The sequence below is a fragment of the Chanodichthys erythropterus genome, unplaced genomic scaffold (assembly GCF_024489055.1).
Source record: "Chanodichthys erythropterus isolate Z2021 unplaced genomic scaffold, ASM2448905v1 ctg001720_np12, whole genome shotgun sequence".
In the NCBI taxonomy this organism is placed as follows: Eukaryota; Metazoa; Chordata; class Actinopteri; order Cypriniformes; family Xenocyprididae; genus Chanodichthys; species Chanodichthys erythropterus.
This window is the reverse complement of record NW_027125675.1, coordinates 94,528-108,717: the sequence shown is the minus strand read 5'-3', so window position 1 is coordinate 108,717 and position 14,190 is coordinate 94,528. Positions and strand designations below refer to the sequence as shown.

Here is a 14,190-nt window from a genome sequence, read left to right as displayed (position 1 = left end):
TGATAATGTCAAAGGTTTAGACAAACACTAACATAACAAACAAACAGTTATGTTTTTGTTTATTTGTATTTTATACTAAAATATCATCAAATATTTCAGATTTCACATTTCACAGATGTGGACTGGGCTGCAGACCAACTCAACATTTCCACTGTCTCTTCTGTGCAGCCACAATTCTAAGGAGAGAGGTTTTTCATACTCATTTAGAAATTTGTAAATCAAAGCAGCGTCCCACACCATGTAAAATGCTGTCAACGACCAGTGCAACATTTACCCCATCAGTGACCAGCACAGTGTATAACCTGCCAGCGACTACTGGGACCCCATCAGCGACCAGCACAGTGTATAACCTGCCAGTGACTACTGGGACCCCATCAGCGACCAGCACAGTGTATAACCTGCCAGCGACTACTGGGACCCCATCAGCGACCAGCACAGTGTATAACCTGCCAGCGACTACTGGGACCCCATCAGCGACCAGCACAGTGTATAACCTGCCTGGCACGGTTCGTGCACGGCCTATTATTAAACAGAAATGCCCAATATGTAGTACCCTCATGAATAAAAAAAATTTGAAGAAACACATTGACCGTAAACACACACATCAACCAATAAAGGACATTAATGCCAAATTCCACCTTCCAAGCCAGTGTGTAGACAAATTGAATGGCATATTCACTGTGCTAAATGTTGCAAGAGGTCAGAGTACTCCTCTTCATGTCCAATATAAAACATGGGGAGAACAACACATGATCTGCTGTGAATCAAACGACTGCCAAGTGAACATGGAAGTAGCCCACAGGAGTGGTCTGTTGTCGTATCAGTGTATGCATGTCAGATCTGTTAGCTACTGCAAATCCTCAGCTGAAGCAGTCTCTCTAAAGGAAGATGTTTTAACAGAAATGGTGAGAGCCAAGTGGTTTGGTGAAGAGAAGAAAAAAATATGCCTTGCTCGTCAACAGCTTGCCATTTCTAGCAGTGTACCACTCTCTGTGGTAACCTCAACTGGCAGCCCTCAAACAAAAAAGTTCATTTCTGTTTTTGAGCCAAATGTCTCCTATTATAGCCGGCTAGGGCGTGTGATTGTTGTTTACAACACCAAATTAAACACTTGGCACTGCCCCTGCTCCAAAGTGCGCCGTTCGTGTACGCATAAGTACATTGCGAAATGGCATTTGTTTCAAACGGACCGTGAGCTTTTCCGTACTGTCTTCAGCAGAGAAGAATCACCACACCAAAAGGCACATTCAGAGGAGAGCGACATCACAGAAGACCACCCTTTGTATCCTCCGAATGACCTGGGTTTGAAACAAATGGTGCAGTACATTCTACAGCACAAGAGAATACCTGCTGTCCTACCAGAAAATATACGTCAACCATCACCAGGCAAAAAGTACCCAAAGTATCTTTGTCCTGAAGAGACTATATGTCAGAGATGCCCAGGTGTTGTCCCTCTTAGTGAACCAATTCTGATTACAAAGAGGGCTAAAATACTCTCCAACTGGTGCATTACCGAAGGTAGGATGGTGTTATTAATATGCATATGTGCTATGTAATTACACTGTCCTCTGATGCAATACTTGTTTTGAATGATAGATGTATTAACCTACTGCAAGCAGTGCCCAATGTGTGGATTGTTTTACCGCTACCAAGAGTGGAAAGACCAACTCCACAATTTTAATGATCACATCCTTCTTGACATACCCTTATGCTTAACCTTAAGAAACCTTCTACAGGTAACCTTCAGCTTATTAATGTGTTCACTAAGAACAGTACTTTTCAATGCGTACATAAATATAGATCTTTTTTTTTTTCCCAGGTCCATACTGCTGTGAGCAGAGCAGTCGAGTTTTTAGAAGATCAGACTGGTTTGAAGTTTCCACGTGCAGACACAGTGCTTCATGCATACCTGCACTTTGAGGCCCTTACAGATCACGACTACAAGTATACTTGCATTACTTGTGGTGATCACCCCCTGTGGTGATTATGGATTTACACAAAAAAGGTGTTTTCCATTTATCAGGTATGACTACTATGATACTCCACTTGTAATTGTTTACATTAACTTTTATGTATTTGGCAGACACTTTTGTCCAAAGCAACTTGCGCTGCATTTTTTAGCTGTTCATTTTAATTTGACTTAATATAATTTTATAATTTTCTCAGTTTGACCTTGTCATAATGCGCTATTTTTTCACTCTTTAGTAAGTGACATCGAGGGTCCTGCAGAGAATTTTAATGGGGAGGTCAACCTGGAACATTTTTGGGAGGCCATGTCCTGTGATATGATTGGTCGGGGATTTGTTGCAAGTATGAACACAATGCTTTGTACATCACTGGAAAGCAAAAGACAACATAATACAATGCATTTTTTGGTTTTTAGGTGGTAGACACAATCCATGTGCGGTATCACCAACATACCATTTTTGGGCCCCTTGGATAGGGAAGCACACACGGCATTCAAACACTGTAATAAACACAGAGTTTGAAAAGATTCATGTTCCGAAGTCTGTATCTGAAATTTCTGAAATTACAGTTACAGAGGACAGACTCAGAGAAGAACTTTACAAACAAAAGGTAGGGTTTGTTTGTAAAAAACACTTTTATTTTTTTTTTTAATATTACCTTGTTGACAAGACTATATATTTTGTTAGGTTGGGGTCATTAGGAAGTTATGTAAAGAATGTGGTTTGGACTCCAATGGATCCCGCAATGATCTTCTTCTGAGGTTATCAAATGAAATGAAGTCCAGACAAACGTATGACAAAATCTTTGAGAAAATCTGGGGGGCCTCTGGTAAGCTTAAGTTGTCTGGCATTTAATTTTTTAATCTAGTTTATGTGTAGTTAGAAATAAAACAAAATTATACTTTGATTTACTCATTGGATGTAATTAATATCTTGTTTTTTAGGAGGCTGGGCAGTGATAATGTGCCCGTGTGGGATTGTTTATAGTATCAAATGCAATCTGCGAGCTGAGAGCCCTCGAGACTTTGCAGACTTACTCTTATCCTGGAAGCATATGCCAAATGTCATAATTTATGACTTTGCACGGGGTCTTGCAACACATTTGAATTTGAGGGCATCAGAAAAGATACCCATCTCACCATTTGAAGGTCGTTTAGCAGAACCCACTCAATCCAACATAGAATTGGCTAAATGTGGAAAGCTTAAAGTATCACTACCTTGGCTGAACACTAAAAAGACAGTGCCAGACCTTAATGGTCACCCAGTGACAGGTTCATCGGATCACTATGTGCTGTATGATCGGTTTCACGAAGCCAATACAAAAGACAGCAAAGATGTGTTGAGGAAGCTCACTCTAGTACCTCAGTTGGCTGGGAAAGTGAACAGCCAGGTTGCAGAGCAACTCTTCGCAAAGATGAAAAAAAACAACTACTTCTTGAACATGTCTTTGCCTTCAACGCATCTCTTTCAAATGAGGAACATAATTCATCACTACAATGAAAAGAAAAACAACAAAAGGCTGGAAAGATTAAAGAAGACTTTTGGGGACACAGCGGTAACAAATGTGTATGGCCAAGCTGTGTTTGGTAAATTTAACTTGTTTCTTATATCATATTAACCTACCAAGATTTGTGGACAGACTTTAATCAATCCTATGTTATAACATTATACTGGTCCACTAACCACTGATGAATTTCTGTTCGATACATTTTAATTCATTTCCTGTTTAACTCTCTTTAAAAGGTAATCCTGAGGAACCCTTGTCCCCTGAGGAACCAAGTGGGACTGAAGTTGTGATGGAGCACAGTTCCCCAACTGTTACAATGGTTACAACTGGTGGTGAGTGTGTTCATTCAGGAGTTAAATAGGGGTAGTAAGACATTGGTAAAATTCTATATTTTATGTTGTGTATAATTTATTTTCAAAATGTTTATGCAGCAACAGGAAACCGTATGGTTTGTGACATTAAACAGTTGTCTGCCAGTAGACGTTGTTGGGATTTCCAGCCAAGTGAAAGGCAGACATCAATGGTAAAATATATTTTTATTATATATATATATATATATATATATATATATATATATATATATATATATATATTTTTTTTTTTTTTTTTTTTTTTTTTATAATATAATTTTCTTTTCTTTTTTTCCCCTCATAAAACATTTTGTGTATTTTGAATGTAATTTTGGTCTCTCTATCTTTCTGTGGTAAAGCTTGACCAGGTTTTGAGTGAAAATGACCCAGATGAGAAAATTGCTCAAGTTGGAAGAATTACACTGCAGCGAAAAGATTTCCGGACCTTGGGACTCTGTGCAGAGCTTGAGGCAACAGTAAGTGAACACACAATGATTTCAAAAATAAAAAAGTGACCATACAACTTTTTTTTTTTTTTTTAACAGATTGCAAACAGCTGTCTTGATGTAATTGTAATGGCGGCTAAGGAAAAGGTATTTTTCTCTACAGCTTTAACTCATGATAATCTGGAAACATAATTGTCTTTTGTAATGGATGTGCAATTGAATGCTATGCTTAGGGAATGGATGTGTTGGCAGCAAATTCCTACGTTGTAGTTACCTGGCTACCACCATTTGATTTGGACCCATTTTTATCATTTCCGGTAAGTCAGTAAAGTTATCTATTATCTAAAAATGGAACAGTTATAAATGCAGTTCCAAAAATGGTCTCAATCATGTGTTTCCCTCAGGATGACATAGCAACCAAGGATTGTGTTCTGTTCCCTGCTTGGAAGTTGGGACACTGGATGCTATGTGTATGTAGTTTCCTTAACTTTTTGTGAATTTAATAAGCATAATTTCTAATTAAACTGATTATTATTAAGATATTAAGTGATATTAAGATTAAATATACTAACAACTGTACTTCACAGGTTCTGAAGCCTAAAAACAAGGCTATGTACTTTTTTGATTCAAGTAATCCCTATGGGATTGGTGATTCACAATATGTGAATGTCTTCAGGTTGTACTTACAAATATAGATATTATGTTCAGAGTTCAAGGTTTGCAGTTCAAGGTTTGCTGTTCGAAGTTCACTGTTCCAAAGTTCACTGTTCATTGCTGTTTGTTCTCAGCATGATGTTCTGCATGTTTTGTTTATATTCTGAATTTGAAATGTTGTTTTTGTAATGTTGTCAGTGGCCGTTTTTGCTTTTGAACAAAGAAATACTTTTTATGTTTAAGATTTACTGTTATAATATATTAAAATATTTATTTGATTTTGTTGCAGTAAATTGACAAGTAAAATTGCTCCAGGATCATGGAAACTGATCAAAAACAAGGTTGGTTTTATTAGGTTTTCAAAAAAACATAAGCTACTTGAAACAATCTATATATGTTTGTCATATTCTTTCCAGGAATAACTTAATACTATTCCATTGTCTTAGAATGTTCCAAAACAGTTGGCCGGCTCCGTTGACTGTGGAATCTTCATGTTGATGGTGAGGAAAAAGAGAAAGCTTTAAAAAAATCTTTAAATATATGAAAACATGAAATGGCTGCCTGAACTGATTTCCTTTTTTTCAGTATGCTCTGTACATGGTCTTTGAGGAACCCTTTGATTTTACAGCTGTAAGTCTTTGCTTAAAAATAGGATCTATTAACTATATAATATAATCTGTTAAATTGTTGATTAACACTTTTTTTTTTTCCCCTGATATGCAAGTCTGATTTTCCCCTCATTCGAAAATGGTGGTGCCTAATTCTGATGGAGAATTTTGCCATTGAAAGGTAACTCTCTTGCTCTCAAGTTTTTCTTTGTCCATGTGTTTATAAATTTAACTTAAAATTAATTTGTCACAGGAAACATGCTGCTGTTGATGTGCAGGGGCCACTGTCACAACATGACACTCAAATCGCCGACAAGGTATGTTTTTATTGTCTCAAAAGGGGGGACATTAGAAACAGAATTTCATAATTTACATACTACATTCCGATTAAAACAAACAGGGTATTGTTGAGGACACTCCCAATCTGCCCAGGGACAACAGATGGAATCAAGCTTGCTAAATCTGGTGCAAACCATCTCTTCTCTTGTGAGATACATTTATTTTAATTAATTAAATATTGTATCCCTTTTTGTAATCTTCTTGCTTAAAGGAGCCACAGATAGTAAAAGACCTTGTGACTGCAGTTGGATGGCTGCGGGAAAACTGCCATGCCTTCAGAGGTCGTGTGGAAGAGCCGTGGTATCTGACATTAAACAAGGAAGACCAGGAAAAGGCGCTCCTTCAACTTGATCAGGCAAAAAAGAATGGGGACATTGAACTGGCCAAAGAGCCTTTCATGTTTCGTTTCGAGTTTCAAGAAGATATGGAAGTTTTTTTTCAGGAGTGTCGGGACAGAAGGCGCCTCAGGATTAACGCCATAATTATGCCGTCTGACTTTTAGTTTTAATGTTATTTGAGAATTATTCTTAAGTGTGCCTGCATAACTTGTATTCTGTTTATTTATTTTTGTTTTTATTTATTTTATCTTAGTTTGATTTTGTATTTTATTAATTGTACTTATTTGAAGCAGGTACAGATAGTGTGTAATGCTTTTGCTAACTAAGAGGTAAAAAAACACTAAGAATTATTATTAAAAAAAATTCACTCCATTATAGAATTTTGTTTTTTGAGGAAAAAAAGTGTTAAGTTGTGAAATGGAGTATCAAAAATGCTTTTTCAATTAAATCAAATGTTCAAACGCTCAAGCTTTGTTTTTATTTATTTATTTTTAAGATTTGTGTTCAATTTGTTAATCATTTATGACAACAAAACATACAGATAATAAACAGGTTTTTTAAAGTTAAAATTATAAACAATTGTCTTTAGTAGTAAAATGTCTTGTGTTGGACAGCATAATTCTTAGACACTTTACAATTCATCCCTGGTGAAAAGTGTCCCATTCTCTCTCTCTCTTTTATATATTTATATATATATATATATATAATTTCTTTCTATCTATCTATCTGGGCTTTGATAAGTCACTTCTATGTCACCATTTCCATCTATGTCGTAGTAGCATGTCTTCGATGGAATATATATAATTATACACACACAAACACTCATATATTGTAAACATATTTTCAATAAAATCGTTTTAATTAAATTATCGAAAATAGCGTTAATAACGTGGTTTTGAACGTTCCAAAACACGGAAGTACCGGAATGCCTATTAAGGCAAAACTTGCTCCGCCCACTTCCGCCCTCAGGCTGTTAGTCTGGCGCTGTCGTCCTCAGACTGTCATGACGTATGGTTCTGCGGTTCTGCAGTTAGTCCTATCTCAACTCGGTACACATATTATTCTCATCAAGCCGGACGATTTTCTAATTTACATTCATTAGCTCCGACCAACAGGAAGTCAGCTATTTTGGTTTGAATGTTAATTTTTTGAAAAAACGGGCTATGAATTTTATACTACTACTCCTACAGGGTTTATCCAATTTACACCAAGCTTTTTTTAACTTGTTGCTAACACATTGAAGTTGTTTAATTGCAAACGGATTTTGGATATCTCAAACGGTTTGGCCGTGGCGAGGCAACGAATTTATGGCAAGAAAAGGGAAACAAAGTGTTATAACTTCTGCATACATTAATTGATTTTGATGAAACTTTGGCTTAGTCTTCGTTGTACAAGGCTGATCACATGGATTTGACTATTGTGATTCAAAGTCATAGCGCCACCAACTGGAAGCAGAAAATGTGTCACTTTCAGCATACATTGAGATCACCCTCTTATTTTTACCTGATTTGCTTCAAAATTCATCAGAATAATGTTAAAACTTGGCACATGTAATCCTTTGAAAATGGGCAGGGAGGAGGGGCTCTATAACGGCACCTTGTAGTGCAGTAAATGTGGAGTGAATTTGACATAGTCCTTTGATGTTTAACCGTTTTAAGTGCCTATTGCCCGCTGTGCACAGTTGCCCTGAAGCCACCGGGGTGGCGGTGCCACCGGGCTTGGGCCCGCCATCGCTGCTCGCAGCTATATTTATTATTTTATTTTTTTTATTTTTTTTTATTTATTTTTTTTCCGTCTTCCGGGGCTTTTTGGGGGCCTTAACATGCTCAAAAACTCTTGAAAATTGGCACACACATTGGAATCCGCGGCCATTAGGACGCCCCAGAGGCTGGTATCCGGGCGTGGCAGGGGGGCTCGACAGCGCCCCCTTGAAAAAAGTCTGAAAATTTGGTCCATATATTAAACACGCTTGCACGTATTAGTATGAAACTCGGTACACATATAGAGCTCATCGGGCCGAACAACTTTCGTACTCTAAGTTAAACGCCACGCCAACAGGAAGTCAGCTATTAAGGGTTGTTTGAAAAACGCATGCTCTGGAATGTGATATACTCCTCCTAGACGATTAATCCGATCGCCACCAAACTCGGTCAGCATGAAGTCAAGACACTGATGATTAAAAATTGCCAGGGGATTTTTGATATCTCGAACGGTTTGGCCGTGGCGAGGCAACGAATTTATGGCGAGAAAAAGGAAACAGGAAATGTGTTATAACGTCTGCATACATATATTGATCTTTATGAAACTTCACGAGTGTGTTCGTTATAGGAGTCTGATCACATGGATGTGACTATTGTGAGTCAAAGTTATAGCGCCACCAACTGGCAGCAGGAAGTGTATCACTTTTTGAAATGCTTTGAGATCACCCTCTTATTTTTACCTGATTTGCTTCAAACTTCATCAATGTAATGGCAATACACAGCAGATGTAGACCTATGACAGGATTTTTGATATTTGAAATATTGTTGCCATGGCAACAGGTCAAACTGTAATAATATTCTTGAGTGTTTTTGAGGCTCTTAACATGCTTCAAATTGCATGAAACTCGACAAACACATCAATATTGTCAACCAGTAGACATGGACAAAGCCATAGAAATGGGCGTGGTGGAGGGGCTCAGTAGCGCCACCTTTTGACAAAAGTGGGGGGTTAGTTTTTCCTACAGTCACCAAACTCGGTACACATATTGTTCTCATCAAGCCGGACAATTTTCTAATTTACATTCATTAGCTCCGACCAACAGGAAGTCGGCTATTTTTGTTTGAATGTTAATTTTTTGAAAAAACAGGCTATGAATTTTATACTACTACTCCTACAGGGTTTATCCAATTTACACCAAGCTTTTTTTAACTTGTTGCTAACACATGGAAGTTGTTTAATTGCAAACGGATTTTGGATACCTCAAACGGTTTGGCCGTGGCGAGGCAACAAATTTATGGCGAGAAAAAGGAAACAGGAAATGTGTTATAACGTCTGCATACATATATTGATCTTTATGAAACTTCACGAGTGTGTTGGTTGTAGTAGTCTGATCACATGGATGTGACTATTGTGAGTCAAAGTTATAGCACCACCAACTGGCAGCAGGAAGTGTATCACTTTTTGAAATGCTTTGAGATCACCCTCTTATTTTTACCTGATTTGCTTCAAACTTCATCAGTGTAATGTCAATACACAGCAGATGTAGACCTATGACAGGATTTTTGATATTTGAAATATTGTTGCCATGGCAACAGGTCAAACTGTAATAATATTCTTGAGTGTTTTTGAGGCTCTTAACATGCTTCAAATTGCATGAAACTCGACACACACATCAATATTGTCAACCAGTAGACAGGGACAAAGCCATAGAAATGGGCGTGGTGAAGGGGCTCAGTAGCGCCACCTTTTGTCAAAAGTGGGGGGGTTAGTTTTTCCTACAGTCACCAAACTCGGTACACATATTGTTCTCATCAAGCTGGACAATTTTCTAATTTACATTCATTAGCTCCGACCAACAGGAAGTCGGCTATTTTTGTTTGAATGTAAATTTTTTGAAAAAACAGGCTATGAATTTTATACTACTACTCCTACAGGGTTTATCCAATTTACACCAAGCTTTTTTTAACTTGTTGCTAACACATTGAAGTTGTTTAATTGCAAACGGATTTTGGATATCTCAAACGGTTTGGCCGTGGCGAGGCAACGAATTTATGGCAAGAAAAGGGAAACAAAGTGTTATAACTTCTGCATACATTAATTGATTTTGATGAAACTTTGGCTTAGTCTTCGTTGTACAAGGCTGATCACATGGATTTGACTATTGTGATTCAAAGTCATAGCGCCACCAACTGGAAGCAGAAAATGTGTCACTTTCAGCATACATTGAGATCACCCTCTTATTTTTACCTGATTTGCTTCAAAATTCATCAGAATAATGTTAAAACTTGGCACATGTAATCCTTTGAAAATGGGCAGGGAAGAGGGGCTCTATAGCGGCACCTTGTAGTGCAGTAAATGTGGAGTGAATTTGACATAGTCCTTTGATGTTTAACCGTTTTAAGTGCCTATTGCCCGCTGTGCACAGTTGCCCTGAAGCCACCGGGGTGGCGGTGCCACCGGGCTTGGGCCCGCCATCGCTGCTCGCAGCTATATTTATTTTTTATTTTTTATTTTTTTTTCCGTCTTCCGGGGCTTTTTGGGGGCCTTAACATGCTCAAAAACTCTTGAAAATTGGCACACACATTGGAATACGCGGCCATTAGGACGCCGGAGAGGCTGGTACCCGGGCGTGGCAGGGGGGCTCGACAGCGCCCCCTTGAAAAAAGTCTGAAAATTTGGTCCATATATTAAACATGCTTGCACGTATTAGTATGAAACTCGGTACACATATAGACCTCATTGGGCCGAACAACTTTCGCGCTCTAAGTTAATCGCCACGCCAACAGGAAGTCAGCTATTAAGGGTTGTTTGAAAAACGCATGCTCTGGAATTTGATAGACTCCTCCTAGACGATTAATCCGATCGCCACCAAACTCGGTCAGCATGAAGTCAAGACACTGATGATTAAAAATTGCCAGGGGATTTTTGATATCTCGAACGGTTTGGCCGTGGCGAGGCAACGAATTTATGGCGAGAAAAAGGAAACAGGAAATGTGTTATAACGTCTTAATACATATATTGATCTTTATGAAACTTCACGAGTGTGTTCGTTATAGGAGTCTGATCACATGGATGTGACTATTGTGAGTCAAAGTTATAGCACCACCAACTGGCAGCAGGAAGTGTATCACTTTTTGAAATGTTTTGAGATCACCCTCTTATTTTTACCTGATTTGCTTCAAACTTCATCAGTGTAATGTCAATACACAGCAGATGTAGACCTATGACAGGATTTTTGATATTTGACATATTGTTGCCATGGCAACAGGTCAAACTGTAATAATATTCTTGAGTGTTTTTGAGGCTCTTAACATGCTTCAAATTGCATGAAACTCGACACACACATCAATATTGTCAACCAGTAGACATGGACAAAGCCATAGAAATGGGCGTGGTGGAGGGGCTCAGTAGCGCCACCTTTTGACAAAAGTGGGGGGGGTTAGTTTTTCCTACAGTCACCAAACTCGGTACACATATTATTCTCATCAAGCCGGACAATTTTCTAATTTACATTCATTAGCTCCGACCAACAGGAAGTCAGCTATTTTGGTTTGAATGTTAATTTTTTGAAAAAACAGGCTATGAATTTTATACTACTACTCCTACAGGGTTTATCCAATTTACACCAAGCTTTTTTTAACTTGTTGCGAACACATTGAAGTTGTTTAATTGCAAACGGATTTTGGATATCTCAAACGGTTTGGTCGTGGCGAGGCAACGAATTTATGGCGAGAAAAGGGAAACAGGAAATGTGTTATAACTTCTGCATACATTGATTGATGTTTATGAAACTTCAGGAGTGTGTTGGTTGTAGTAGTGTGATCACATGGATGTAACTATTGTGAGTCAAAGTTATAGCGCCACCAAATGGCAGCAAGAAGTGTATCACTTTAAAATGCTTTGAGATCACCCTCTTATTTTTACCTGATTTGCTTCAAACTTCATCAGTGTAATGTCAATACACAGCAGATGTAGACCTATGACAGGATTTTTGATATTTGAAATATTGTTGCCATGGCAACAGGTCAAACTGTAATAATATTCTTGAGTGGTTTTGAGGCTCTTAACATGCTTCAAATTGCATGAAACTCGACACACACATCAATATTGTCAACCAGTAGACATGGACAAAGCCATAGAAATGGGCGTGGTGGAGGGGCTCAGTAGCGCCACCTTTTGACAAAAGTGGGGGGGGGGTTAGTTTTTCCTACAGTCACCAAACTCGGCACATATTATTCTCATCAAGCCGGACAATTTTCTAATTTACATTCATTAGCTCCGACCAACAGGAAGTCAGCTATTTTGGTTTGAATGTTAATTTTTTGAAAAAACAGGCTATGAATTTTATACTACTACTCCTACAGGGTTTATCCAATTTACACCAAGCTTTTTTTAACTTGTTGCTAACACATTGAAGTTGTTTAATTGCAAACGGATTTTGGATATCTCAAACGGTTTGGCCGTGGCGAGGCAACGAATTTATGGCAAGAAAAGGGAAACAAAATGTTATAACTTCTGCATACATTAATTGATTTTGATGAAACTTTGGCTTAGTCTTCGTTGTACAAGGCTGATCACATGGATTTGACTATTGTGATTCAAAGTCATAGCGCCACCAACTGGAAGCAGAAAATGTGTCACTTTCAGCATACATTGAGATCACCCTCTTATTTTTACCTGATTTGCTTCAAAATTCATCAGAATAATGTTAAAACTTGGCACATGTAATCCTTTGAAAATGGGCAGGGAGGAGGGGCTCTATAACGGCACCTTGTAGTGCAGTAAATGTGGAGTGAATTTGACATAGTCCTTTGATGTTTAACCGTTTTAAGTGCCTATTGCCCGCTGTGCACAGTTGCCCTGAAGCCACCGGGGTGGCGGTGCCACCGGGCTTGGGCCCGCCATCGCTGCTCGCAGCTATATTTAGGGCCCAAGCGAAAATTCGCGCAGGGCCCTCTTGTTCTTCTAAGGATTATTATTATTTTTTTTTTATTTATTTTTTTTTTTTTTCCGTCTTCCGGGGCTTTTTGGGGGCCTTAACATGCTCAAAAACTCTTGAAAATTGGCACACACATTGGAATCCGCGGCCATTAGGACGCCGGAGAGGCTGGTACCCGGGCGTGGCAGGGGGGCTCGACAGCGCCCCCTTGAAAAAAGTCTGAAAATTTGGTCCATATATTAAACATGCTTGCACGTATTAGTATGAAACTCGGTACACATATAGACCTCATCGGGCCGAACAACTTTCGCGCTCTAAGTTAATCGCCACGCCAACAGGAAGTCAGCTATTAAGGGTTGTTTGAAAAACGCATGCTCTGGAATTTGATATACTCCTCCTAGACGATTAATCCGATCGCCACCAAACTCGGTCAGCATGAAGTCAAGACACTGATGATTAAAAATTGCCAGGGGATTTTTGATATCTCGAACGGTTTGGCCGTGGCGAGGCAACGAATTTATGGCGAGAAAAAGGAAACAGGAAATGTGTTATAACGTCTTAATACATATATTGATCTTTATGAAACTTCACGAGTGTGTTCGTTATAGGAGTCTGATCACATGGATGTGACTATTGTGAGTCAAAGTTATAGCGCCACCAACTGGCAGCAGGAAGTGTATCACTTTTTGAAATGTTTTGAGATCACCCTCTTATTTTTACCTGATTTGCTTCAAACTTCATCAGTGTAATGTCAATACACAGCAGATGTAGACCTATGACAGGATTTTTGATATTTGAAATATTGTTGCCATGGCAACAGGTCAAACTGTAATAATATTCTTGAGTGTTTTTGAGGCTCTTAACATGCTTCAAATTGCATGAAACTCGACACACACATCAATATTGTCAACCAGTAGACATGGACAAAGCCATAGAAATGGGCGTGGTGGAGGGGCTCAGTAGCGCCACCTTTTGACAAAAGTGGGGGGGTTAGTTTTTCCTACAGTCACCAAACTCGGTACACATATTATTCTCATCAAGCCGGACAATTTTCTAATTTACATTCATTAGCTCCGACCAACAGGAAGTCAGCTATTTTGGTTTGAATGTTAATTTTTTGAAAAAACAGGCTATGAATTTTATACTACTACTCCTACAGGGTTTATCCAATTTACACCAAGCTTTTTTTAACTTGTTGCGAACACATTGAAGTTGTTTAATTGCAAACGGATTTTGGATATCTCAAACGGTTTGGCCGTGGCGAGGCAACGAATTTATGGCGAGAAAAGGGAAACAGGAAATGTGTTATAACTTCTGCATACATTGATTGATGTTTATGAA

General features: G+C 38.5%; 1 protein-coding gene and 1 pseudogene across 1 annotated transcript; both read left to right on the top strand.

Moving 5' to 3' along the window:
- The first annotated feature begins 245 nt into the window (after positions 1–245).
- LOC137016580 (uncharacterized) lies at positions 246–4,462 on the top strand (annotated as a pseudogene).
- Positions 4,463–5,142: 680 nt separating this feature from the next.
- LOC137016579 (structural maintenance of chromosomes protein 5-like) lies at positions 5,143–6,404 on the top strand. The gene is made up of 6 exons (XM_067380809.1): positions 5,143–5,265; positions 5,371–5,424; positions 5,510–5,554; positions 5,649–5,713; positions 5,786–5,849; positions 6,083–6,404. The coding sequence occupies exons 2-6, from the start codon at positions 5,416–5,418 to the stop codon at positions 6,371–6,373; spliced, it is 474 nt and encodes a 157-aa protein (XP_067236910.1). The 5' UTR covers positions 5,143–5,265; positions 5,371–5,415; the 3' UTR covers positions 6,374–6,404.
- The last annotated feature ends 7,786 nt before the right edge of the window (positions 6,405–14,190 follow it).

Coding starts and splice junctions, on each gene's coding strand:
- LOC137016579 (XM_067380809.1), top strand. Junction 5,555..5,648: donor AACCCTTTGATTTTACAGCT/GTAAGTCTTTGC, acceptor CTGATATGCAAG/TCTGATTTTCCCCTCATTCG. Junction 5,714..5,785: donor GAGAATTTTGCCATTGAAAG/GTAACTCTCTTG, acceptor AATTTGTCACAG/GAAACATGCTGCTGTTGATG.